This window comes from Anopheles coustani, chromosome 3 (genome assembly GCF_943734705.1).
Source record: "Anopheles coustani chromosome 3, idAnoCousDA_361_x.2, whole genome shotgun sequence".
NCBI lineage: Eukaryota > Metazoa > Arthropoda > Insecta > Diptera > Culicidae > Anopheles > Anopheles coustani.
The window spans coordinates 12,221,856-12,246,920 of record NC_071288.1 but is presented as its reverse complement, the minus strand read 5'-3'; the positions used below and the strand labels follow the sequence as shown (position 1 = coordinate 12,246,920).

The 25,065-nt window shown below is 49.9% G+C and overlaps 1 protein-coding gene across 1 annotated transcript; it reads right to left on the bottom strand.

The window, feature by feature from the left end:
- Positions 1–5,035: 5,035 nt before the first annotated feature.
- On the bottom strand, positions 5,036–24,591 carry LOC131259722 (uncharacterized). Its single transcript, XM_058261295.1, has 12 exons — positions 24,436–24,591; positions 22,036–22,790; positions 21,795–21,952; positions 21,469–21,708; positions 21,201–21,388; positions 11,195–11,310; positions 9,884–11,051; positions 9,676–9,806; positions 9,423–9,582; positions 8,944–9,354; positions 8,547–8,871; positions 5,036–8,481 (listed from the first exon to the last, which is right to left on the bottom strand). The coding sequence occupies exons 2-12, from the start codon at positions 22,684–22,686 to the stop codon at positions 5,508–5,510; spliced, it is 6,522 nt and encodes a 2,173-aa protein (XP_058117278.1). The 5' UTR covers positions 22,687–22,790; positions 24,436–24,591; the 3' UTR covers positions 5,036–5,507.
- Positions 24,592–25,065: the final 474 nt, after the last annotated feature.

Below are 25,065 nucleotides of genomic sequence, written 5' to 3'. Positions count from 1 at the left end.
ATGTTCTGACGCGCACCAATTCCGTTTCCAATGGCATTTTTTAATTTAAGCATGCAGTTTCTTTCTTCTTTATTCTGGAGGTATTGGAGGAAAATAGTCCAAAAATGCGTTCGGCCTACAGTATGTGGAAAAAAAGAGCTGAAAACAAGCGAAAACACACGAAGCACAAAGAAAATGATTGAAAACCGGACCCGAAATTCAAACGTTCTTCACTACGGAATTTCGACTCGATTACGTGCAACGCTTGTTGCCTACATCCAGGGGCGTTCCTTGATTGCTTCGATGGACCGTTGATTCAACTAGATATGAATTAAGTCGGAGAAGTAGAATCTCACTTTTCTGAAACTAAGCGATGAGACCACTACTCCACTTATTCCATATCGTGATAGGGGTGCGTCCACCATCGTGATTTCCGGTGCAAAAGCGAGGTTGCGCTCAGAAAACTCGACACTCGAATGAATCATGCCGTCGCTCTGTCGTTGCATCACGCCACCATTCATGGGTATGAAGTAGATCTGACAGCATCGGAAAAGAATCGCGCGCCGGTGGGAGCAGAGACGGCAGCGGCCAGCGCGGCCCATCCCTGCTGCTCCACCGAGCGCCCGCAGCGCAGACGTGTCTGTCCATGATCTAAAATACCCACGATCGTAACGCGAAACGCCCGGCGAAACCAGTAGAACCAGATGAATGGACCACGGAAAGCCGTAAATTCACTAATTCACTAGCACAAAACGGCGTAGGTTACCTCACTTGCGCACACTTTAAACACTTTTGCGAGTTCCTGCGCGCATCCTGGCGTAACGCGTAACGCACGGATAAATCGGTTCGTTTTATTGAACGGAAGCTGATTAACGCGAATCCTGTGTGGACTGAGGTGAAGCTAGACAGCCCAAAATGGCTGCCACGTTGGCAAGCAAAGACACGCCTTTCCTGCGATACCGATCCACTCCGCACCGAGCGATGAACTGTTATAAGAGAAATTTTAAATTTTACACAGCTTTTATAAGCACGGTTACCGATAACCGAACCCCGGACTGGTGCGACACGGCCAAATGTGTCCCCGTAAGTATAAGTGTACGTGTGTGTTGGTGGGCATCGGAGGGCCTCGACACAGCCCTAATATCGGCTCCAGGAGAATCGATATCGATGTGTGCGAACGGGACCGATCCCCATCCGCTTATCGATTCCACTTCCCGTGACTTCGGAATCAAACACGACGTTACCTCCGCGATGGTGATAGCGTTTTGGGGTCTCGCGGGTATGTGTTCGGTTCGCGCCTTGCACGGCCAATAGATAAACGACACACACGACGGTCGTACGGGACCGTGTCGTTCGTATTTATATGCCCTCGCCAACCACAACCCTGGCCACGCAAGCGCAACGCAAGCGCTCACCTGTCCCCCGATCCATCCGGTTCCGAAATCGCTGATAAGGAAAATCGCGTCCTACCCGGTTTCCACCCAACCCGACCCACGTCCCGCCTGGTGCGATATGTTTTTCTTTCTTTTTGATCTTTTATTTGACACTTCCTCAACCCCTGGTGCCTCGATCGTGTGACGATTTCCGACTCAAACTCACGTTACCAACACACCGGTAACGCCTTACCAGTGTCCTCACCATATCAAGGGAGAACTATCGATGATAAGCGCGGGCCACAACGGCCACAACTGTGTGGGTTTTTTATGGCACTGATTAAACCGAGGCAGTAAGACACCCAACGTCCAAAATGACGCTTACCCCAGAACCAGCTCACGTCGGCATTCGGGCATTGCGAAATTAAGCACCGGTTTTATCGGGAGATCGAAAATATCGGGGGCCCTGGAGTCGATCGCGGTTGCGCCCCATGAGTTGCACCTTTAGAAGGTTACATCCACACACACATACAAACCTCATACAGTGGCACTATGAAAATGCGGTACCGAATCGGTATCAGGATACACACTTCAGCAGATTAGTCGACAAACTCAGATCCTTCTTATTCGCGAGTAAGAAAAGTGCGTATCTTAAGCGAGGGTATCGAGGGGTTGGAAAAACGGCCACAATGCCATGACGACATTGCACAACTCCACGGTCGGACCCACGTTGGCAGGTTCCCCCCTAGGATTGACGATAATTCGTAGCTTATTTGGGGCGACAGGAAACGCCTGGGGAGACTTATCGATTTTGACGATTTCAGCGCATTGGTTCTTTCTGCTTTCCTAGAAACGACCGAGAAGAACAGAGACGGGATGGTCCACGGCAGCTAATAAGAATTCACTCAATGCGTCAAGAAAGTCACCACCGACCGGTCAGTCTTTTCGGAATCCCCTTGGGCATTAACGTTTGGGTTCGATAAGGACGCTAATCTCTACCGAGGCGTAGGCTTTGTCGTTCAGGTGGTTTTTCGGAATCAACTCAAAAGACGAGGTGTGAAATTGGACCGAGAAATCCAAGTAACTTCTTATCACTCGCTTCTTGGAGATTTATAATCTATGACAAAATTGGTTACAGGTTGTGAGTTGGCACAAATTGAGCAACATCCATTTTTAATCCATAAAAATACTGTAGGAATCATGAAAAATTTTTGAAGTAAGCTGGCATGACAAGTGCATTCAATCTAATTGCAATCATCTAACCTAGATCGTTTAAGATCGTAAAAGTACCACCTAAAACATTTATTACAAATAATAAGTTACGTAATTATTGTGTTCTTGATGGACCAGCTGCACAAGAACTATTACTAAATTAGTGATTAACTTGCATAATAGTTATATAATATCATCACAAACATGTCAATATAGAACAACATTTATTAATTCCACTCATTATTCAGTGGTTACAGTAGTATTCAATTGATTTTTATGAAGTACTCTTAGACCCAAGATAACAATTATAATAGTTTAGTGCATTTCTTGAAGACTATAGAAAGAAAAATAGGGGAAAAGAACAATTCTTTCACGGCACACAAATTCAAATACACCAAAACATGTTTTCTTTTGATCCTGATGGACATGAACCGTTGTAACGATGTAAAATCAAACAGAAAAAAGTAAAAGCGTTATTATCGAAGAATTTTGTTGGTTAATAAAGATGTAACGTGCATGTTAACCTTCGAGTGAGTTAATTTCTCAGCATTACATCATTCTGTTGCACACTTTTCGACGAGTTCATGAAGGAAAATCCATCGCAGGCTGTTTGATCACCGTGCTTGGCTCTTCTCGGCAGCTTCTCGATCGCATTCGTATCAAATATGGAATTTCCTTATCGAGCCACAGAATGATTGATACACAGCGTGCTACCACCTTGTCTACCGCCCTCTGCCTCATCCAACCGGCCCGGGTTGGCCACTGTTCCGTTTGTCTGTATTGCGCAGCCGGCTCTCCCAGCGACTTTCCCTTCACCGGGTCAGCCGCTTCGGTACCGTCGGTTGCCTTTCACCTTAGGTAAACAAGGACCAGGTACCTGAGGCTCAAACCCTGATAAGATAAGGCCACTGGCCGGGGTTTGTTTCTTCATGTTTTTATTTCGTGCGACTGACGAACGAACGCGTGACGAGAGCGTCCGCCAGGTTTACCGGCCCGAAAGAAACGGCCTGGGGCGTCAGAAGGGGCACAGCATAGATACAGTCGAACGGCGTCGAGGGAAACTCCAGCTCTTGCGCCTTCCGGACGTAGGATTCAATGCCGGCCTCTATTTGCACGCCTTGTACACTTAAGGGTTCCGTTAATCCTTGCATCAAAAGGAACTGAGATTTAATTTTATCATCCTTCATTTACTAGCATCCCTTTAATCCAACCATCCAACTATGGTGGGGGTTGTACTAAACCCCATTCGGTACATGGTTATATTTAGTACACGGAATTTTATTTTTCACAACTCACATACCCTCCAGTCGCTATCCGAAACCGTGTGCTCCGCGTGGTTTTATGAGTGGATTAATTGTGGTACCACTGCTGATAAGATAGCTAATCACAAATCAATGGACGCGTTTGCTTGTGCCTTGATCTACTTAGAAAACGTTTAGCGAAGACTTTCGACCAAATAAAACGAGTCTAATATTTGTCAATCGTAATAAAAGTTTTCAAAATGAGCTAAACTTGATAACGAGCTTATGAAATTCCATAATTGTATCCTAAAGATTGTGTCTTTGTTCCATTTCGCGACAAAGTGACATATTTTACTAGTCAGTTATCCTTGTAAAACAAACGTAATTTAAAGTGAACATACGGCCATTCAAATGTATTAGCCTTTGAGAAATATACCCAATACAATGCCAAAACTAGAGCAAAACAAAACTCCTATTGCAATTACAGGTACAGCCATCACATTCTGACTCAGCACAGGTTTCCACATCTAACCACGCATGACGAAATGGTAAATGTTCTGTGTATGGCTTCGGCCGGAAGGGATTCGCCGTGAGAATGTAACCCATCGCTGGTACCGGCCGCATGCCAACTGATAAGCTTTCAAACCCCGCGTGACAACACACTGTATCCGGAAAACGTGTTGCAATGCGAGCATAACGCATCCAGACATATGCCCGACACTGCTCTGGCGCAACGTCGCTTTTCGCCGACGAACCGGTGGATCTCACCTGCCATCGCTTGCCATAACGATTACTTCGCTCGGCGAAACTTACCCATCCATTTCTCCTCCAGCCAACCTTCCAAATGGGATGGTTGAAACAAATAAATTATTGCACAGATCCGGCCACGATTGAAAAATTCCCCCACGAACTCGAGGGCCACGCTCAGAAGATGTACACCTCAGATGTACTTCAATAGATAAGACGCATGACCTATCGAGTTTGGACTATGACAACAGTTGATAAGCGCTAGAAACAACGTGAATCGACGGCACACAACTTCTCCTTAGGAAACTGCACGTTCATCCATCAACAGATTACAATGGGCTGATACGCGGTCAGTTGATGATATATACCCATATAGCTGCACGGACCGCCATTCCATTTTGCTGTAGGAAAAATAAAACATCCATTGTGATTCATCATTTCATATTTATTTCATTTTCCATTCGAAGGAAAAAAGACATCAATACTCTGCTCTTCGGAAGAGCATGAAAAAAACATGAACAGTATGAGGCGTAGAACGAAGGGGTGGGGTGGAAGGATGGTGACACAATTAACGACGGAACATACTGACTGACTTGATCATACCTGACGTTGCGTCCTGCCTTGGGGAAGGAAAATCTCCAATTTCTGCTAAAGCTTACATAGCGTGCGTATCCTACCGACGGAAGGGGGCGGAAGAACGAGCTGGACTAGACTAACATAATACGAGTGGCCTTACTACCGAATTCTCCGGACGAATAACAACCGCGCCCAAGTCCCGAGTTTGGGTAAGAATTTTTCACAACACAACGTACGGCCATTTTTGCACTGCATCTGTTTACTGGTTTTTTACCGAACGGAAAGTTTTACAACCAACTACGGACACCGGCGGTCACACTTACTAAAGCGAAGCGAAATACACAAGTGCAGTTTTGCACGTGACCCATCATCATCATCATCATCCCGATCCCTTCCGGTCGGGCTCGAGGAAGCCCAGGCTGCGGCTTTTCTTTAGCTCCTCGTTGCGCTCACCGCTACGACGGAAACGATTGCAAATTGCCTGCACGCTGCCAGATTTCTTCAGCGGCTCACTGTCCCCGTCACGCCGGCTGCCGGCATCGGCCTGTCCCTGCCCGAGGCTCTGGGCGCTTCCCATTTTGCGCGCCGCCTCGCCACTAATATCCACCATGAGACTCTGCCGGCAGAGGGTCGAGATGGCGTGCATCCGGCTGAGATCCTTGCTGCTGCGCCGTAGCTTCACCTTGCGCAGCTTCGACGCAAGATTCGAAAGCCCGCCGAAACGACCCGCTCCGGAGGTACTGGCCGTGGTAGTCGAACCTCTCTGCTCACCGATTGTGCTGATACTGTGGCGTGATGTTGCCCCGGTGCACGAGGAACCGGACTCGTTGCGACGCAATTGTGCCGCCAGCAACTCCGACTCATCGGCGATCGACGATCCCATCGTGCCGATCACGCCGGCACTGGCACTCTTCATCAGCATCAGATCACTCTCCAGTAGACTGGAGGACGCCGTACTGGTGGCACTGATCTGGCTGATGCGATTGCTCCAGGCGAGTTGATCCTCGGCGGGGGAGGTTCGAGGTCCTGTTCGATCCAAATGACTAGGAGCGCGCAGAAACTCTTCCTTAGCTTTCTTCAGCTTGAGAGCCCGCTGACTCATCGGCACCGTCAGAATGGTCCGGTTTTCGTCGAGTGGTGTCGTCGGAGCCGATCGAGAGCATTCTACCCGGTGCTGCTGCTCGAGGTTGAGCCGCCGACGAGCGATCAATCGAGGGCTGGGCGGCTTTAGAGCTTTCGAGGAAATCGAAACCTCCACCGTGCACTCCTCATTCGGAACGGATCGGCACCGGGCATATTTGTCACCGCGTGTCGCTACCTTCTTTCCACCGCTGCCACCAACTGTCGCACTAGTTGTCCCGCTGGCGATAGGAGATTCGGTACGTTTCTTGTACAGCCGTTCCTTCTTGATCGTTCCCGTACTCGTCGTCGATCCCTTCGTTGTACTTGTGGAGGACTCGTTCCCCGTGTCTGTAGGCTGCTGGTCTCTGCCTGCTAGTGCCCTGCTCCTCTCCAGCCTGGACAGTGTGTCACGCCGCCGTAGACTATCGTACGCCGGGAAGGTGCCCAGCTCTGAAGATTCTTGTTCCCTCGCCCCATCGGGCTCCAAACACTGTTCCCTTGGCATCGGCAGTTCCGCTTGCCGGGCACCTTCAATCTTGCTGGTACTGGACGATTTCATAACCACCAAGCTGTCTCCAGTTCCAGCCTTTCCCGCCATGTCGAACGATTGCTGTGCCGCCTCTAGTTGTCGGAGCGATTTGCGCAAACTGCCGGCACTTGCCGACTTAGATAGCTGGATGGTCTCCTGATACTTCTCCGTCTGCTTTCTGACTCGTCGATCGAGCACCGGCGATCGCCAGGCAACGGGCGAGCAGGACCCCGAGCTGTGTGGTGAAGTGCCTCCGGCTTTCTCCGTCGTGAGCCGCTGATTGTACTTGGCGATCATGAGTCGAATGTTGGGTGAAAGCTCCTTCGCCGGTGCCTTCGAGTGGTCCACCCTTCGCTGCATACCTGGAGACTGTGGCAGTGGGGGAAGGTTCGTCACCAGCTTCTGCTGTTCCTGGGGACTGGGTGCAAGGACGACGTTCACCACCGTCTCCGGGTCGTTACCGGAACTTGACTCGAGCTCATGGCTGATGGCGACCGTTTGATTGATGCTCCCGGAACTACCCAACGCCGCTGCTCCCTCACTGTCAACCGCCGTGAAGAGTTTACGCTTCGTTTTTACCAGCACGCTTGTGGTAACTGTCGGATTGGGAGGTGCCTCTAGTAGTTCCACGCACGTTTCCTGCGGTGATATGAGCACGTCATCTCCAGCACCCTGTGACACACAGCTGAGCGAAGCGTTCTGAGGCTGTGGACGCTCCACCTGCTCAATCTTCTGCCCGGGTCGTATCTTCAGCACGTACACCACGTCGTCCACGACACGCTCTGGGCCGGGGGTCAGCTTTTCCAGCGAATCTGAGGACGGTTTCTTCGCTCGGCTTGTCTTGCGTTTTGTCTTTCGAGGCACATCAAGCACGTAGTTTTGCGGATTGTCGTCGCTGTCGCTTTCGGTCTTGCTACTTTGCCGCGAACCCATCCGTTTGATGCGTGTCTTCCGCCGGCTTCCGTTGCTTAGATTCCGCTGTAACTTTTTGCCCGCTCCCCCGTCCTTCTCGGGGGAATCCTTACGTGTCGTGGCGGAAGGTACTTCCACTGCCGCCGGGTCGGGCGTGTGAGCGGACGAATCGGGCGATTGTGAGGTTAGTGGGGCTGGCTCAGATTCCGAGCTCACGGGAAACCGACGGGAAGAGGGGGTCGGTTGCACCAGTTCGACCGTATTGACCCGTACGGCGTTGCACACGAACGTCGGTGTCACGTTGATGGTTGCCATACTGCGCAACGAGTCTTCCGTGCGCTGGATCGAGCTCGTCGCCTGTGCCCCGAGTGCGGGCGTAATACTGATCTGTGGGATGTCCTCGTCCTTCGTTCGACCGTTGGCGTTTCCGGTGGCGTACTTCATGTACGAATGGAGCGACTTCTTCAGCTCCGCAACCAGCCCATTGATGGTCTGTACGTTGGCCAGCACGGTGCCCGCATCCCCAGCGAGTGAACCATCGTCAAAGCGGTGCAAATGGCGAAGCACGTCCAGGGCGAGGTCCTTCATGTAGACGAAAAATGCAATACTGTTGCGCGAGCCGGTTTCCACAAACTCCGGCAGGGTTGCGATGAGTGCGCGCAGTACTATCTTCAACCGGCGCACCTCGTCCCGATCGACCGAATCCTGTTCGCTCAGCCGTATGAGTAGCTTGGTGGAGTCTTTAAGAATCGTGCTGCTATTACTCGAAGGTCTCGACGTATAGCCAGGGCTACAAAAGAAACGAAATTTATCAAATCACTCGTCAAAGCGGGAACCCGATAAACAATTTCTTACTCTTTAGCTTTCTGGTTTACACTGAGCGTTGTCGATTGTCTCCGTTCGTCCCCGGGAAGTACCGGTAGCAGTGGATCCACCACCTCCAACACCTCATCCTCGACCTCCACCAAAACGGCACCTGGTTCTTCCCTTTCCGGCGCTAGCTCGAGCTCCGGGTTTGAGGAAACTCTTCGGTTCGAGCCACTATCCTTATCGACGTCCTTCAACTCATCTGCATCATTGAGTGACAGGCTTGATGGCTGATGGGAAATGGACGAAGCGGAAGGGTTTGGCGCAATACTATCCATAGACAGCGATCGGGCAAGTCCTGGTGACTTTTCTCCTGCAAAAAACAAAAGATTAAGAACCCCTGGTTCACTGGAATGTTTCCGACAACTTCTATAAGCCAACGTACGTTTTGTTTCCACCACGACACCACGGTTTTCGACCACAACCGGTGCGTATCCCGGATGTAACAGCGCAATGGTGGACGCCTCCGGTCCAATGCCCTTTGCCTTTTCCCACTCGAACAGCTTGCGGGTAAACTTTCGCGAGATGCCTTCGAACTTGATGAAACCCTTCGTTGTCTGCACCACCAGTTCCTTTTTGGGTGCTTCGCTTCCCACCAGCGCCTTCAGCTTGGACAACCCTTCCGTCTTGTGCTTCTCGAGTTCGTCGGATGTCTTGGACTTCTTGACCGCACCGGCGGAGCCTTTCGGGGGCTGCTGGCGTTTCATTGACGTACTCGCCTCACCGCCACCTACCTGGGACGTTTGGCTCGAGTAGGGAGGGACTTTGTTCGCTGCCTTCATCTGTTTCCATTCCGCTGGTTGAGGCGTAAATACAAACATTGATTACATTGCATCAAAATGGCAACTAAAAAGTTGTACTCACATAACTTTTTCTGGAAATCTTCCGGCAGATCTTTGGCATCCGGTAACTGCTTCAATCCCTGACCCTCCAGCTTGATCTGTCCCGTCTTCCACAGCTGCCAGTCGGTGATGGGTTTCTTCTTCGAGTCTGCCACATCTTTCGACGAGTGCGGTTGATGTTGCTGTGGACATTGAAGCAAGATTAGTTGAAACGATTAGTTTCCAGTGCACTTTCAAAAACTCTGCTTTGAGAACTAGAGAGACCCCCGGGTTACCTTCGAGCGCCATTCGGTCAGCTTCTTCTTAAAGTCCGGCGTCAGGTTATCCTCTACGATTGGCGGCGGTTGAGCCTTACTGGATGGACTGCTCGAGTCTTCCTTCAACAGCTGGTTTACTAGAAGCAATACTTTGGAATATACCAACCGCTACAATTTCAGTGGTTCCAGAGCCACCATCGTTCGCTCGACGCTAGGCGATACTTACGGGGGCTATTGTTCATCAGCAAGGCCGCCGGTCGCATCCGCTCCCATTCCTGCTGCTTGGCGTCGAACTCGCGCTGTAACTTCAGTTGCAGCTCCTGATAACGCCGCTCGATCTCTTCCCGTTGGCGCTGCAGGGTGCGATGTTTGGGCGATGGTCTCCGCTTCGGAGTGTTCTGATCCGACACGTCCCCGCTCGAGTAGTCCGCCTCGACGATTTCGGCCACACGTTCCGACGGACCCGCGCTGCCACCGAAGAAAGTGAACTGCTTGCCGGACGGACTGGCGGGCAGCGAACCCGAGTCCGGTTCAACCGAAAGGCCTGCGTAGCTTTTGCGCTTCGGAGAGTGCTTGGGACCGGGCGAGGAGGACAGCGACATCCCGGCACTGTCCCCCTGGTCCGACACGGACACATCGATCGACTCCTGCTGCCGGCTAAGGCTGAGTGGCTTTGGGGGAGATTTTCTTAGCTTACTAATACTGCTGCTACTGCTACTGGCATTGCTACTGGCCGCTGGCACCAACTGTGTGACACCACCACCACCACCGCCGTGTGGTCTCGTTTCGATCGGGACTCCCTCAGGTACGGATTCAATATCAGGTATGTGTTTGCTCTTGCGGGAACTTCTGGTAGTCGCACTGCTACTGGTGCTACTAGTGACCGTAGTGACGTTGGTGGCTGTTCCAACACTCGATTGCGCTGCCACCAACAATCCTCCGGCCGCGACTCCCTTATCACCACTGCCACTTCGCACCGTTCGGTACTCGGTCACACTAGATGGTCGCCAGTCAGCATCGTCGCCGCTGGAAAATGTGCCCTGCGTCGTCGGTACCGATCCGCACGGTGAGTTGGGACCACTCTGCGCCCCACCACTGCTATCCCCCGCGGTGGTGGCCCCCGTCGATGCCGGCAGAAGCAAAAAGGTCGGTGTAACCGCCGCCGACCGATGCCCGGGCGATGTTTGGCTGGAGGAGAACGAATCCGAGCGCTCCCGGTGTTGATGTTGTGCCATCTCGCACGCGTCCATCGACTCGCAGGGACTTGCCTCCCGGCTGCAGCCCACGCTGTTCGATGGTTTGGTCGCATTTCGGCGCGACTCGTTCGACTTCAACGAGCCACGATGGTTCTTCACGATGCCCTTCACTTTGCTCCAGGCCGATTTGTTTTTATTCTGCTTGAAAAAAAAACGAAAAGAGTATGTTATGCGAGCAGCCTCTCCAAAGACGAACAGTAATCTAATGATCCACGACCATGGGTTGAGATGTGACACACACACCCACACATTGGCCTACTCCGCTCCTGCGCTACACTTACCTTATCCATCTGGCGGATTGGTTCGAGAATTGCCTCACCATCGAGCGACCGGGAACGGCGTGCATCCTCCTCCTGGCTGCCCCGGTCCGTGCTCTTCACCGAGTCCCGTTTGCCATCTGAAAGAGCAGAACGAGCGGAGACAGCATGACACCAGTTTGTCTGCGAACACGGCATCGCAGCGTCCGGCCATCTCCGGGCCACGCTGACGAATCGATTCGTCTCCGTAAACAATTAACTAAATTGACGATCATCGGCACCGGTTGGTCGGTTGGTTGATTGCTTAGTTGGTAGTGGTGATGTCGGTTCGACCTCGCATCGGCCAGTGTCCCAATGACACCCCATGCCAACGGAACTCCCCCGTCCGCCGACACCAAATGCGACGTTCTGTCTTCGCTGATCGTGAAAACGTGCGGGTGTTACAGACCGCCCGCGCTATATTTAGCCGGATCGACATATTTTTATCGAATCCAACGCATCTTCGCTCACTCCCGCTCCAGGCACCTCCCACCCCGGCCTAAGCTACCCCCGAGTCTACGGGTGGCGTAACTCCAACCGGAACAGGCAACAGAAACAACAGAAACGTCTCCCAAAAGCTGGCTCCGATGAACTCCAAACGGGAACTGGCAGTGGAAATGGGACTGGTTGCGCTTCAATCTTCGCCCGCAGCCGAAGTACCACCACCCTTCAATCGAACGGTATCTCCGAATTCCAAGAACTTCTTCGGCCTGGCGGAGTGGCGCATCGTCGGCGAACGGCGTCATCCATTCCTCTCCCCCTCCCCTCGGGACCATATGTTTTCACTTTCGAAATCGACTGCGACTGCCACGACTCACGATCACCCTCCTGCCCTCTGGCCGTTCCCACCGACGGGTGTTTTTTTTTCTTTTGCCTGGTCAATGTTTGCGGCATCTTTGCGGCAGCTTGCGCGCCACACCGATGGACTTCCTTTCCCCCAAAAAACCGCGCGAACGGCGAGCGCGAAAATTCCACCCCACATAAGAAAAAAAAAAATACTACCACGCGAAAAAGGGGTGAAAAATGAGAGGATGTGTTTCACGGTTTGATTCTCCATTCCCCCCTCACCCCCTCTCCCCCTTTCATCCCTCGCCACATTTTACGACTTGTTTACTTTGCGCTTAAACTGTTTTAATGTGTTGGTGTTTATGTGCCCCGGGTGCGCCCGTATGTGTCCGATTTTAGTGTGATTAAATGATCATTCTCGCTGGATGCCGGATTTTACGGCACAAACCTTGGCTTCTTATCTTTTAACGCCCTTTTTTCAGTATTTCAGTGTGTTTTCAAATTTTCGAACTTCATGCAGCAAACTTTAACATTTTAAAAATTTATCTTTTCAATCCGTATGCACTACCAATTTTTTTTCGTCTAGAAATGTCCTGTTGATCGATCCCGAAAAACAAAACAGAACAATCAGAGTAAATTTTTAAAACCATCATTTCAACTTTGTTTTAATCAGAATGAACACAATAATTTGATGGTTCTACGTTTTGTCTAAGAAGATCTGAATTTTATTAGAGAAGTCAATAAATTTGATCTGTTTTGAGGCCTTACCAGGCCTCAAATTGTTATCAGCTAGTTTAAAATGTTGGTAGTTTGAATAGATTTCTGTCTGCAAAATTCAGTAGTTTAAAACTTACTCGGATTCAATATGCGCGGTTAAATAATTTAAACTCGCTTTTAATCCGATCCATTTATATGATATAAATCTTATACGAAACAAGTAAAAATGACTCCCTGTGTATTAGAACTATACTATTAGAACACTTTTTGACAAGTCAATAACTCTAAAATGGTACGATTTAAATAAATACTAGGAAACGACCTAGACCGAAAACTGGGATAATCTATAAGGGCAGCTATGCTCCAACCCTGACCCATGACTGAAAAAACAATCCTCAAGATTTCGCTCCTTCCCAAAAAACATACCCTTGATCAATATTTGTACATTTCTCGACTGAAATCGTAAAACTGACTCCGTTCGCCAGTCCTTCGATTGCCGTTGGAAAAGTGAAGATTTTCATCAATTTCCGCCCAAACCGGAGCTCTTTGAAGTCCACTACGGTCCGTCGGTGCGCGCTACTTTCGACCACTGCCAATTGCGTACAACCGATCGTCATATTTATTTTCCCGTCCTCGCGCACGGAGCGCGTACGCTGGAAGTAAATCCATAGAGGGAAGGGGTTTTTATTTCTTCGAGGAATACCCGCCGCACTCTTTAAACCGAATGCCTATCCCATGGAGGGCACATTCCGAAGGGCTATGAGGAAACGGACAACACTGTTTTCACACCCAGCTAATACTCTTCGGAATGGGATCGTGTTTCTGGTTCAGTTAACAATTCATTTCCAAAGTGAACCAAGTGCAGCTTCGACGGATTTCCTTTAGCAAGCCGAGTGCAGATTGTGAAAAACGTGATCAACGGTACGATGCATGCTGCATGTGCGTAAGCAATGCAGTTACGAATAGTTTCGTTCAACTCTCGGTGGCATTGTGCCCGGGCCAAGGCGCAATCCAAGGGTCGATTCGTCAGATGTGGGCACGCTGCTTTTGATTTACCTACCAGCAGTACGTTTTTTCCGAACGTGGGCCACTAACATGCCCCCCGTTACTTTTATCCTATGGCCGGTCCTTGCACTTTCGCCTGCGTGCGTGAAACATCGCGTGCTTATTGCAACGTTTCGTTTTGCGTCTTAAAGACGCTACTATTTTTACATGACATCTAGAGCAAATTAGTGCGTTGTGACGTGCGACCACCCAGTAGAAAACACAAAAAAAACATAGACCCCACAAAAGATGGACGGAACAGGCCTTACCACATTAGAACCCTTTCCCTTACCATCGCACTTCCCTTACCCTCCCCTTTCCAAGCCCATCGATTGTAGGGCATCGATCAAACGGTCTTTCAAAGTGAGCTTTTCCTCAATTTATTTATTGATCGAACCCATCCCCCCACCATCGTTTCTTCGATCGTACGTTAAGCGTTTGACACGAACCAAGCCGGACGCAAATGGATGCATCGATCGCAGGGGCAAGGAACATTAAATAAACAGTCGCGAATCAACAAATCAGCAAAAACAATTATATTAATTGTTTCGCGTGCGTTTAGCTGGGGGCCGCACGAATGGCGTACGTTGGACGGATTTGGCTCGGAAGGGCGCGGTTCTTGGCGTTTTGACCGTGCCAAATATTGTTCCTTTTTCTCTGGCTCGTGCAATCCAGTGATCAACAGTAAGTATGTGGATGCAAACAGGACGCTTTGGTTTGATGGATGAAAATGAATAAGAAAGCATAAAAATGTATAAATTAATCTATTTAGTTATTCGCAAAATCTAGATTTTCAAATTAACAAATATGTTTCAAGCATAATGGCGTCTCCATCTTTCAGAGATTGAAATTTGAAATTGAAATTTTTCTACAAAACAGTCTAAGCACGATCATTCTCATTTGCGTGATGTCAAAAGAAACAGCGGAAAACAAAACCTGGGATCGGAAAGGAAAAATAAATTGGACCAAATTTAGAGCATAAAACGAGCGCAAGGTAAACGACCCAGCTCCAACGACCCGTGCCCCAAACGCAATCCCGACTGAAGGTCAACGGGGAAAACCAGGAAAATCAGGGGATTCACAAAAAAAAAAACCAAACGCAATCACAACCAGTTTCCGCCAAGGTTCGCACCCTTCTTCCCGGTTCCAAAACGCGACACGCCGAAAGAAATTTCGCAACCGTCCCACACCGGGTAGACACGGCGGGTGAGTTTTCCGCGACAAACCCAATAGCCAACCGCCTACGCGCGCGGCTCCAAAGCGAAACAAACGTGATGATGTTGTCCACGCCAACCGGGGAACACACACTTGGGGCCGGCCGAGATCGACGAAAGAACAAAACCCAACCGGTGGAAAAGAAAGAAAAAATGCGCGATGGCGGAACTACGGTGTGGTGTGAAAAATAAATAAACATAAACATGTCTCGACTCACTGTCTGTCGAAAAAGTGTCCAACGGTTGGCCGCCGTCGTCGATGGCGTCGAGTCCGCGCGGGTTGATGTGGAACGTGCGTAGCTGGTCTTTTCCGGTCGGAAGAATTGATGTTATTTGCCCGCAAACAAGGCCATCGTGGTGCAAGTTATTTGATAGAACGAATTAGTCATCATTTGCGTATCACATCAAACAGGATCAGAGGAGAGAATATGTCACGTTTGCATCCCCCGAAAGAAGTTCACCTCGAATATGCGTTATAGCGGTTGAAATTGAAACTTTATCTTTTTTTTAACGGAATCCTAAACAATCAACAACACTAAACTGCGTTTGCAACACGGAACCTTTACCAGAAGTATTCCACCCTCGCCCAAGACATTTACGGGACTTTTTAGAGGGGTAGGGGAGTGAAGGGGCAGAGTGGAAAAATGACTAAAGAAGCTAAATGCAAATACGAATAAAAACACCACTTGAGAAGTCCCACTGCGAGCCGAGCTGCCCACTTCATCGAATGCGCAGCAGAACCCAGGGGCATGTTTGGGCGTGTTTACAGAAGAAAATCACAACACAAAAACACACATACACACACACACACAACTACATGTGCGCACGCGTGCACAAGGGCACGATCCGTGAAAATACGCACGCATTGGTGTTGCAGTTTTGCGATTTTCCGACCGCCCGTGGTGTCCGGCCGTGGAGCCATTATTTATCGCCACCTCCCCCTCCCTCCCCATCCCAGGTCCGGAGGGAAAATATTTCCTCCCGGAGCGGAGGACCCATTCAGCGTTTTGATTTACGAGCTCCACTGGGAGGACTCGCTCGGAAGGACTGTTTGGGTGCAGTCTTTGCGAACGGAACGCAGGGAGCGGAAGAAAACGGTGCGGGATCAGGGGAAACGATCATCATTTATGCCACTTGCTTTTCCCCATTTCTTTCCCGCCTTTTGGCGTTTAATTTTTCGCACGTTTCGGCTCGCACCGAAGTTTTTTCCGCGCACCACTGGGTGGCGTATCTGGCGGGTGCCGAAAGGGTGAAGGAAGTAAACTAAGGAAGGACCTGGAACACGCTGCTGCCCGTGTTGATTTACTATTTTGGCAAAACGTAACGATCGCGACCAAGGTTGGGATCCGTAAGGCCTTGGAACAGGCAGTGGAAACTGTTTTGGGGTGGTATATTGTTTGCCTAATAAAGTAATGTCTGAACAAAACATGAGGCCAGCTTCCTCGGAATGTTTCCACAACTCCATCAAGCAAACAAGTTTCGACAATTTTTATGTGATTTCTTTTCATCTTTTGTCAAATGCTGCTGATGTCATAATCTATGATGAACGTGAGTTTTTGCTGCAAACATAAATATACCGGTCGGCTTTTGCAATGGAGTTTTTCCACTTACTGCCTGTTGGATCAAGCAAACAAATTTAAATCCCATCGCGACCCGAGAAACAGTTGGTTTCCGTCACCGCACGGGAAAGATGCCTCGCCGCGAATACACTGCTACCGGAAAAGCCTTTTCATCGACACCGCTGCGAGGACGCGAAATCTGTATGTATGTGTGTGCGTGTGTTGCTTCACTCGCCGAAATGAAGAAATAAATAAAAGGAAAGCACCCGCGTCCCGCGGGATCATAAATAATAACGATCGGCAAACACTTCAACGCCTCTCCGCCAACCGTTCGTTTTGCGTTTCGGGCCCGGAGGCCTTTGTTTCGCTGGGTTAGTTTGGAAAAGCGGAAATAAAAGCGTTAAAATGTTGACTCGGTTGAAAACTTTCAAACTAAATTCTGCTTCGAATAAGTTCGAAAATCAAATTCGGTGTTAAAATTTACCAAACACTTCCAAATGCAACCATATAAAATCGCACTAATTTGGTCTATTGTTCTTATGCTGGCAGTCACTTTTTTGTGGATATCAAATTCCTTTTTTCTCTTTGTTTTTTTTTTTTTTTATTTGTGTAAACATTCCAGTCCATCCAGGGAAAACTTATATGCCGACAGGCGCACTCGGGAACTCGGGAACTGGGCCGAAAAGTCCGGTGGTTGCGCGCGGGTGCGAGCTGACACAAACCAGAGCACCCGAAACCGTTCGAACCGCGGGTGCGAGCCGATGATAGCGCTTTTGGCTCGAGATTATTTTAAGTTTGTTTATTGTTGTCGGCTCCAGGGAAAGGCGGGCCCGTGTGCGGGGTGAGGTAGCGCGAAAGCGAAAGGGAACGTCTGGAAATCCCTATCGACACGATCGAACGCAAGATGGAAGACCTCCAAACGGTTCGACGATTACGATCACTCGATCTCGTGGAGCGGATCCTGGGCGTTCGAAACATAGTCCACCCACCCCCCCAATACAAACGCACCAATGGCCAATGAATTTTGAACCGGTACCGGTATCGTTTAGTTTTTATTTTTCTTTTGGGAGGAAACCACCGACGGCGACGCGTTTGACCTACTTTACACTAATGATCGGCCAGCCGTCTCGGGTGTGTCAATTGAAAGTAAAATCACCTGTTTCCCACGCGAAGACGAGGCCTACCTACTCCTTTTCCGCGCTACAAATCTCATCAATTTCCCCCCTCACACATGCACACAACCGTACAAACAAGCACACAGATACGATCCTTCTGCTTGCGGCCCGTATGGTGTCGTAGGGCTTGGATCTCCGCCTCAAATATGTTCATGTGTCCCCCTATTTGCCCTCCTGCAGGCCGAACATAGTCCGCTCGTGCTCATCGGAAAAACTGTCAGCTGGAAGGGTGAACGCAGGGTGGTGGGAAAGCTGAAACGGGATTTCTCCCGCCGCTCTCGGGACAGGATGAGCAGGAGGTACGGTGAAAGTATGCGAAACGGGGCGCGCTAGTGCCGACAGCCCAACGCCGCTAGGAAACGGACCGACGAGCGGTGAATCGGGTGCGAATCGCGCAGCGCAGCGTCGAACCCAAAATAGAACGATTATGTCATAGCATATCTTTAAGCTCTCGGGTTTCGACGGGAGAAGCGGCTTCCAAAGCGGCTGCCGGAGCCGTTGGTTGCGTGCAGCTTGCGTTGAACCGAAACCGCCGAATACGTACTGCATCGGGTGTTTTTCTTTATCCTCCTCATACACACACACACACGCACACATGCACGCCAGTGGCGGTGGCGCTTTCCTCATCCCTGGCGTTCCGAACACATCCCGTGCGATCTCATTTGAACCCGGAACCCACGGGCGTACCACGGGAATGCAAAGTGTCTACCGCTTTTCGTGATTTTCTTCAACCATCTCCTTCGCTCCGATGCACCACAGAATTCAGCCCCCCCCCCCCCCCCCCTTCACCCTCCTTTGCTCAGTGCAAAGATACGGTAAAGCCATGCGGCACCATGCGTCCCCACCGTGCACCGACCGACGGGTAATTATTTTTAAACCGCAACTCCACAAACCCTTTCGCAGGAGAAACGCTTAGGAGGGGGGATGGCAAATGTTGCATTCGGGTATCTCGAGCGTCATCAGCATCCCCGGAGTGCCCGGTCAATGCCGTCCGCCGCGGGGAGGGGAAAAAAGACGATTTGGTGGCACAGATCCTACCCATTTACGAACCGAAACAAACGACAAAACAAACCCCAATTGATATTATTTTCGCGCAAGTTGACAACGTAACATAACAACCGATGTAGAACCGTTTCAAATGCTGTTTAGTCAACACAATTTCTTAACATGTTTGTGGTTCTTATGCCACATTTCTCTTTTGCGCACTGTTTGTTTAAGATACGGCTAGTCTGAAAACCTGTTCCGCTGTGCCAAATAGATAAGCTTCATGTTGCGACGATTGTGTTACCCTTGTTTGCCACGTTTAGATAACAAACGCCTGCTCCGGTGTTTTGGAGCACGTGTTACCAACACTCTGCCGAATGGACATGGCATTTTCCAATACTGAGGCTGTGCTTTTTCGATGCAGCGAAAAATAGATCGTGCTATTGAACGATCGTGATTTGTTTTAATGCGAAAATAATACCAAGAAACCTTAAACGAATCATTTTCCTGGTTGCCATCCATTCGTAAAAAAAAAGTTCAAATACAATTGGAAAATATATTCCTCTCAACCAACCGTATGAACGCCATCCAAATGCGACATCGTGGTCCAAAAAGGGGAAAAATTCCACCATGTCACAGTGCAGTATCCCTGTCCCACACGTAAACTGTAACTCAATGAAAAAAAATCTACCCCCTTTTTGGGGTCACAAACGGGCCGAAAAACCATCAACCGTGCCCCCATTTTCCCGCCGCGTCGGTACATGGATTGGATTAGAATTCACCGGGGAGAGTGTAATAGAGACACACAGACAAAAAGAGCAAAGGGAATAGCACGGTACGGTGCTGTCCGCGGCCGGTCCATAACCGCTCTACAGGTGTGGTGTTCAGCACGCCGGGAGAAAGAGTTTTAAAAATAACCCCAAATTCCTTCCACGCTCCATTCAGGGCTGGTATTTTCGTACGGGTCGGGGCCGGTATTTGAGCGGAATCTTGTCGCGTTTTGTGCGGGGTAGCGGTTACTTCACACGACATGCGGGGTCGGTCCCGGAGCAGGGAGAGGCGTTAGCACCCAAACACGCTGGCAGACACAAACCACAGCAGTCGGTCGCAGCTTCGAAAGGATAAGAAAGTGAAGCACTCAAGTGCATCGGCTAAGTAGTATGGTGGAAGGATTCGGAACGCCGTCGGTTAACTGGCGCTCGGGTGGCCCTGCCCGGAAGGTACTTGAGTTATTTAAGTTCCGGATAAGTTGTGCAATGACCGTAAGTACATCGAACATTTGGTTTTTCCTCAGATCTGTTTGTTTTTCCTGCCCCCATGAAGTCATAATCTCATCGCGAGCAAATCGGCACAGCCGAAACCGAGCTCCCGAGTACTAAGTTTAGCTCCATGACGGTTTAATCTTCCGCTTGCTGCTGGCAGGAAGTAGCGTGAGGGAAGCAATTCGAGTTCACTTCCCCCTCTCACACTATCAACCTCTTCGCAGCAAGGAGTGATACTTTCTAGTGTTCATTGCGCGTACCCAGTCTTCCGTGGGGCGGCGCCATGTTTATAGTATCATCATTCGCTTTTGACGCAAATCACACCCCGAAAGTGCACGGTTAAAGCTCGCGGGGTGTCCAGTGCGGTGGATTGGCGCGTGCTGGCTGGCGCCAGGTAACCATCATCATCCCATCCCGCCAGTTACGCTCTAAACAAATCGACGCAGAACGAATGAAGCGCTCCAGATTTTGCGATTGCGGAGTGGGATGGGCTCGCTCAAAGTGCAGATTAGAGGCAGGATTTTTATACCACTACTCAGTACGCAAATCTTGTCAGTCCGTCAAAACGTACACTTATTTTGCAAGGAAACAGTTTCAAAAGTACCTACAAGCGTAAGCTAACGACTGGATTGTCTACATAAACCATCGCAAAGGGTTGCGTAGTGTCTCCATAAAATCTGCTATATTTTATTTAAAGCAAAAACGGAGGTTTGTCGCTGGGATATTTAAAATATTTACCCCTTGCCCTTGTAGATGTCATAAGAATCGAGAAGTATAAGAATCTGATATGATCGTTGAAAAATAAACAGGATCTCACGTTTTTGCAATGGCCTACTCAGCGTGTAGCACCACGATATTGTTTTCATCAACAAATGATGTAACGAGAAAACAAAAATAGTTAACAGCCTGTGTTCTAGAATCCAGGAATTTGAAATTCGTGAAACGCTTGCTTTCGAGACGCTCGCAATATTACGTGCGAATGCAGTTATGTCTTTCTAAAAATATGCTCCAGCAGAGGGTATTCGGTTTGCCATCTTCCAGCCTGCATCGCTCCTCGGAAACGGAATGCGGGAGCAGGCGATTGTTTGCAAAGTTGGCTTTCATCGGAAACCGAATACCCGAACCCAAGTGTGCGAGAAATGTAAGCAAAAATATCCCTCTTACGCCTCTCGTGCATGGCATTCCGCACAGCCGGAGGCTGGATGGAAGAACTTATCGTAAACTTTGTTTCTTTTGTCTATTCCACTTACGTCTCTCGCGGCCCCCGGTGCTGGGATCCGGTTCGTTCATGTCGGTTAGGTTTTCTGCCGAGCTGGCCAAACTGTTCTCGCCCGGTGTCCCCGGTGCCGACCCTCCGCTGACGACGATCCCAGAGGACGAGCTGAACACGGAATCTCCCGAGCTCCCCACGCAGGGTATCGATGGCACTCGAAGGTATCTGTGGGATAAACATAGACGCCTGGGGATCAGCCATCCGCACAGACATATCGCGGGCAAGCAACCAACCAACCAACCTACCTGGCAACTTCGTTGTTCACGGGAATCATCATCGCTTCCGAGCTCTTGATCTCGTTCGATGGGAGCGCACTGGTCTTCTCCCACTTGAACGCCGCCTTCACCTTTGTCCATTTGGACACCTTCGGCTTGAAGTCGGAGATGGCACTCTGGCGACGGAGTGGGTAGTTGCGGCCGCTGCTCTCCTTCCGGAGCAGCTGGAAGTTTCCGATTTCATCGTTGATCACCGACTTGCTACGTTCCCTGCACGAAATGGGGGGAAGGGACATAACAACGCGATCCGATTAAACTCCGGAATGCGTTATCGAGTTCACAGCGGAAGTTCTTACCGTTTCGAGCTGCTTCGTTTACTGCTGGCAGTGTTGCCAGCGGCGAGGATCGTTTCAAGCAGTGCCAGATTCTGTTCGATCTCGTTGTCCAGCAGATCGTTGTCCGACGTGTCTTCCGGAATGGCACTTGCCACGAACCCTTCGGGATCTTTGGCAATCTGACACAGGGAAGCAGATGGGAGATAAAGTATTGTGAGGAGAAGTCCATCTGCTGAATTTTGGATTACCCAACAAGACTTACCGCTATTTGCATCAGCTTTAGCTTTCGCAGTGTTTCCACATTACGCAGCTGCCAGTGCATTCGCATGTTCTGCTCCTGCAGCGTCAGAAATTGCTCGATCAGCTCATGCAACCGATCCAGCTGATCGATCGCGTCCTTCGTCGAGAGAGCCGCGGCCACCGATGGTCCAGCACGGTTCAGCAGCATCAGGAACTCGTTGGCCGACTCAAACCCCGGCTCGGCCGGAACGGTGCGTGAGCTGCCACCTCCCGTTGCACCCACCGCATCCTTTGACGATGGATCACCAACCGTGGCGGACTGGAGAGGGCCTATGGTGGATGCCGTGGTGGACTTCCGATTCCCACCGCTCGGACCTCCGCTGTCACCACCACCTTCGCAGAGCAACCGTAGGAACTGTGCCTCACGCTCCTTATACGTAAACAGCCGCTTAAATGGGTCCGTCTCCTGGTAGCTGCCGGTGCGGAAGACGTCCTCAGCAGTGTCCGGGACTACCTCCGCACCCGGCGGCACCGTGCCCGGCGCATGTCTGTCGATCGTGGGATCCGGCGGTGGCGTCGGGAGGTCGCGCCGTACCGAATGCTGGGGATGCTCCCCGGAACGTTTGCGATGTGCTTTCACCTTTTCCTTCTCCCGTTCCTCCTTTCTCTCCATAGAGAAAAGAACACAACTTATCACACTGCGTTTGCACTGCTTTCCACACCACAATCTGTATCACTCAACTTCACTTCCTTTCAATTCTCTCAGGCGGGACTACGCTGGACGGAAGATGGGAAATTCACAGTCATCGTTAATTCGTAAAACGACTCCATATGGCTCGATGGAACGCAACACCGGTCTCGAAAGAAATGCATCCATTCTGGATGGAAACAAACAGTTTCTCCAACCGACGGAGATGACTTAAGCACAACACCAGGTAACGGAGTGCAATCACCAACATGGCAAAGATGAAATAAAATACGAAACGAATCCTCTTGAACTCAACGTGGGTTTCACCACAAATAAGAATCTTATCGTTCCCCCCTTTTTTTTAAACGGACATGAAGATAGAACAAAACCGCTGGCGAGTAGCTGACGAAACTCAATGTCAGCAAATCCCTCGTTTGTTTTGGATTCGGATGGCCATCCCGGTACTTCGCTTACCTCGGACGTGCTGTTCTAAATCTGGTACTTATGTATGCTTGTGTATGAAGTCCCCAGACAAACCCTCTCCCCTCTCCACTAAGTTTACATTCCAAGACCGTTCCGATAGAGTGTAAGTCATGGATGGTTCGTTGCTCGATCGAATGAATTACGGTCGTTCACTGTCAGCTAACTACTGTGACACACCGCAACATACCAACCGCATCGTTCGTATCGAACTCTCTAAAAGAAAACAACAACGGAAGTCGTCTGCCGCTAGCCAGTTGGTTACAATTACCGTCTGGGTTTCCAAGGCGGTACTGAATCAACGCTTCTGAAGAATGCAAATTACTCACATTCTGTGCCAAGTATACCATACCAGAAGGAAACTAATGTCTGTGCGCTTCAATATAACCACACGCACCGGGTCTTCTAACGTCCAAAAAAAATTAAACTCCACCATGAGGGGAAAACCATATCCTGCCATGCAACCGGATGATCCGTGTAATGAATCTCATTAAATCCGCTTTCGATGTTGTAGAATATTTGCTTATTATTTTTTTAATCTCTCAACCAAGCCTGGCAAACCATCAAAACACCAGGCTTCTCCATGACCTTTGAAGGAACGTGTCCGAAGCCCGAATCACCATATGATATTTCCCGGCCATTGGCCATTTTCCCACATTGAACATTTCGGAAGCTTCGGTCATCCCTTCGACCAGAGATTGCTGAATGATCATTCGGTGGCCGTTTCCGCACAGTTTTCCGCCGCTACCCACAACGGAAGCCAGCATTAAGGTCGACGAGATCGTCATAGATGAGGTTTCCTTTTTTCGTTTTGCTGCTGCCTCCTTGAGCATGTTTCTTGCGAACAGTTGTCTGAAACCATGGCGACTTTTATCGACCGCTGACACACACACAGACACTCACACACACACACACACATACGTACACACACACTCACTCACATATACCTGCACGGCCCACACTCGGTCGGTTGGCGGCAGCTCGCCAAACTGTCTCTGTAAACATGCCGTTTTTCTCTCTGGCCACGGCCAGACGCCTGCACACGGAACCACTTGATCGCGAGAACGATCATTTGTTGCTACAAGTTGCTGCGACGTATCGAAAACGACAGGAGGAGGGAAAGTACGACCACCTTCGTATGTTGAACGACAAATTAGCGGCACACTGCTTGAAATGGTAAGTGAACTTTTGGGAGAACTTAAAGAGGGACCACACGTGTGCGGGAAGGTCCTGCAAATCAGCTCACTTTCTCACCTTGAATTTTTGAATTTTATTTTTCCTTTTCTTTGTTTTCAATCGTAGCACACTGGAGATTTATTTCTAGGAGAATATTGCACGAAATGATAGAACCGAAAAAAAAATCACTGCACCATTTTCGACCGGACGTTACGTATCGATCGCGCGTTGACGTTTTCCGCACTGGAGTTGCGCTGCGAACTGCGTGGTCGGATCGCTGCCGGAACACATCTCGTGCGCCGGAGGTGTCAGCATTGGAATTGATCGGAACCGTAGCACCAGCAGATATCGTCTCGAGGTGCTCGATGGCGGACGCCCGTGTTTGCAGCGCGAGTGCTTGAACCGAACAGCAGCGCAGCGGACGTTCCGCCGACGATGTCGACAATTGACCGCGCTGCGTGAAATGTGACCGCGCACGCGCCACGACGCGCTCTCGTCTGCACTTCTCTATGGTGATCGTGCCGGCGATCGAAGGTGAGAATGCTGATGGTAGTGTCACGATCGCGAAAGGTTTTCCGTTTTTTTTGCTCTGCTTTGCTTTGCTTTGGGTGAAAAGTGAACGCGGGTTCACCTGTGGGTCATTTTTCGGATCGAAATTTGAAGCGAACGAACGGGGACGAAACCTCTTCAAAAAGCTGACCCGGAAGT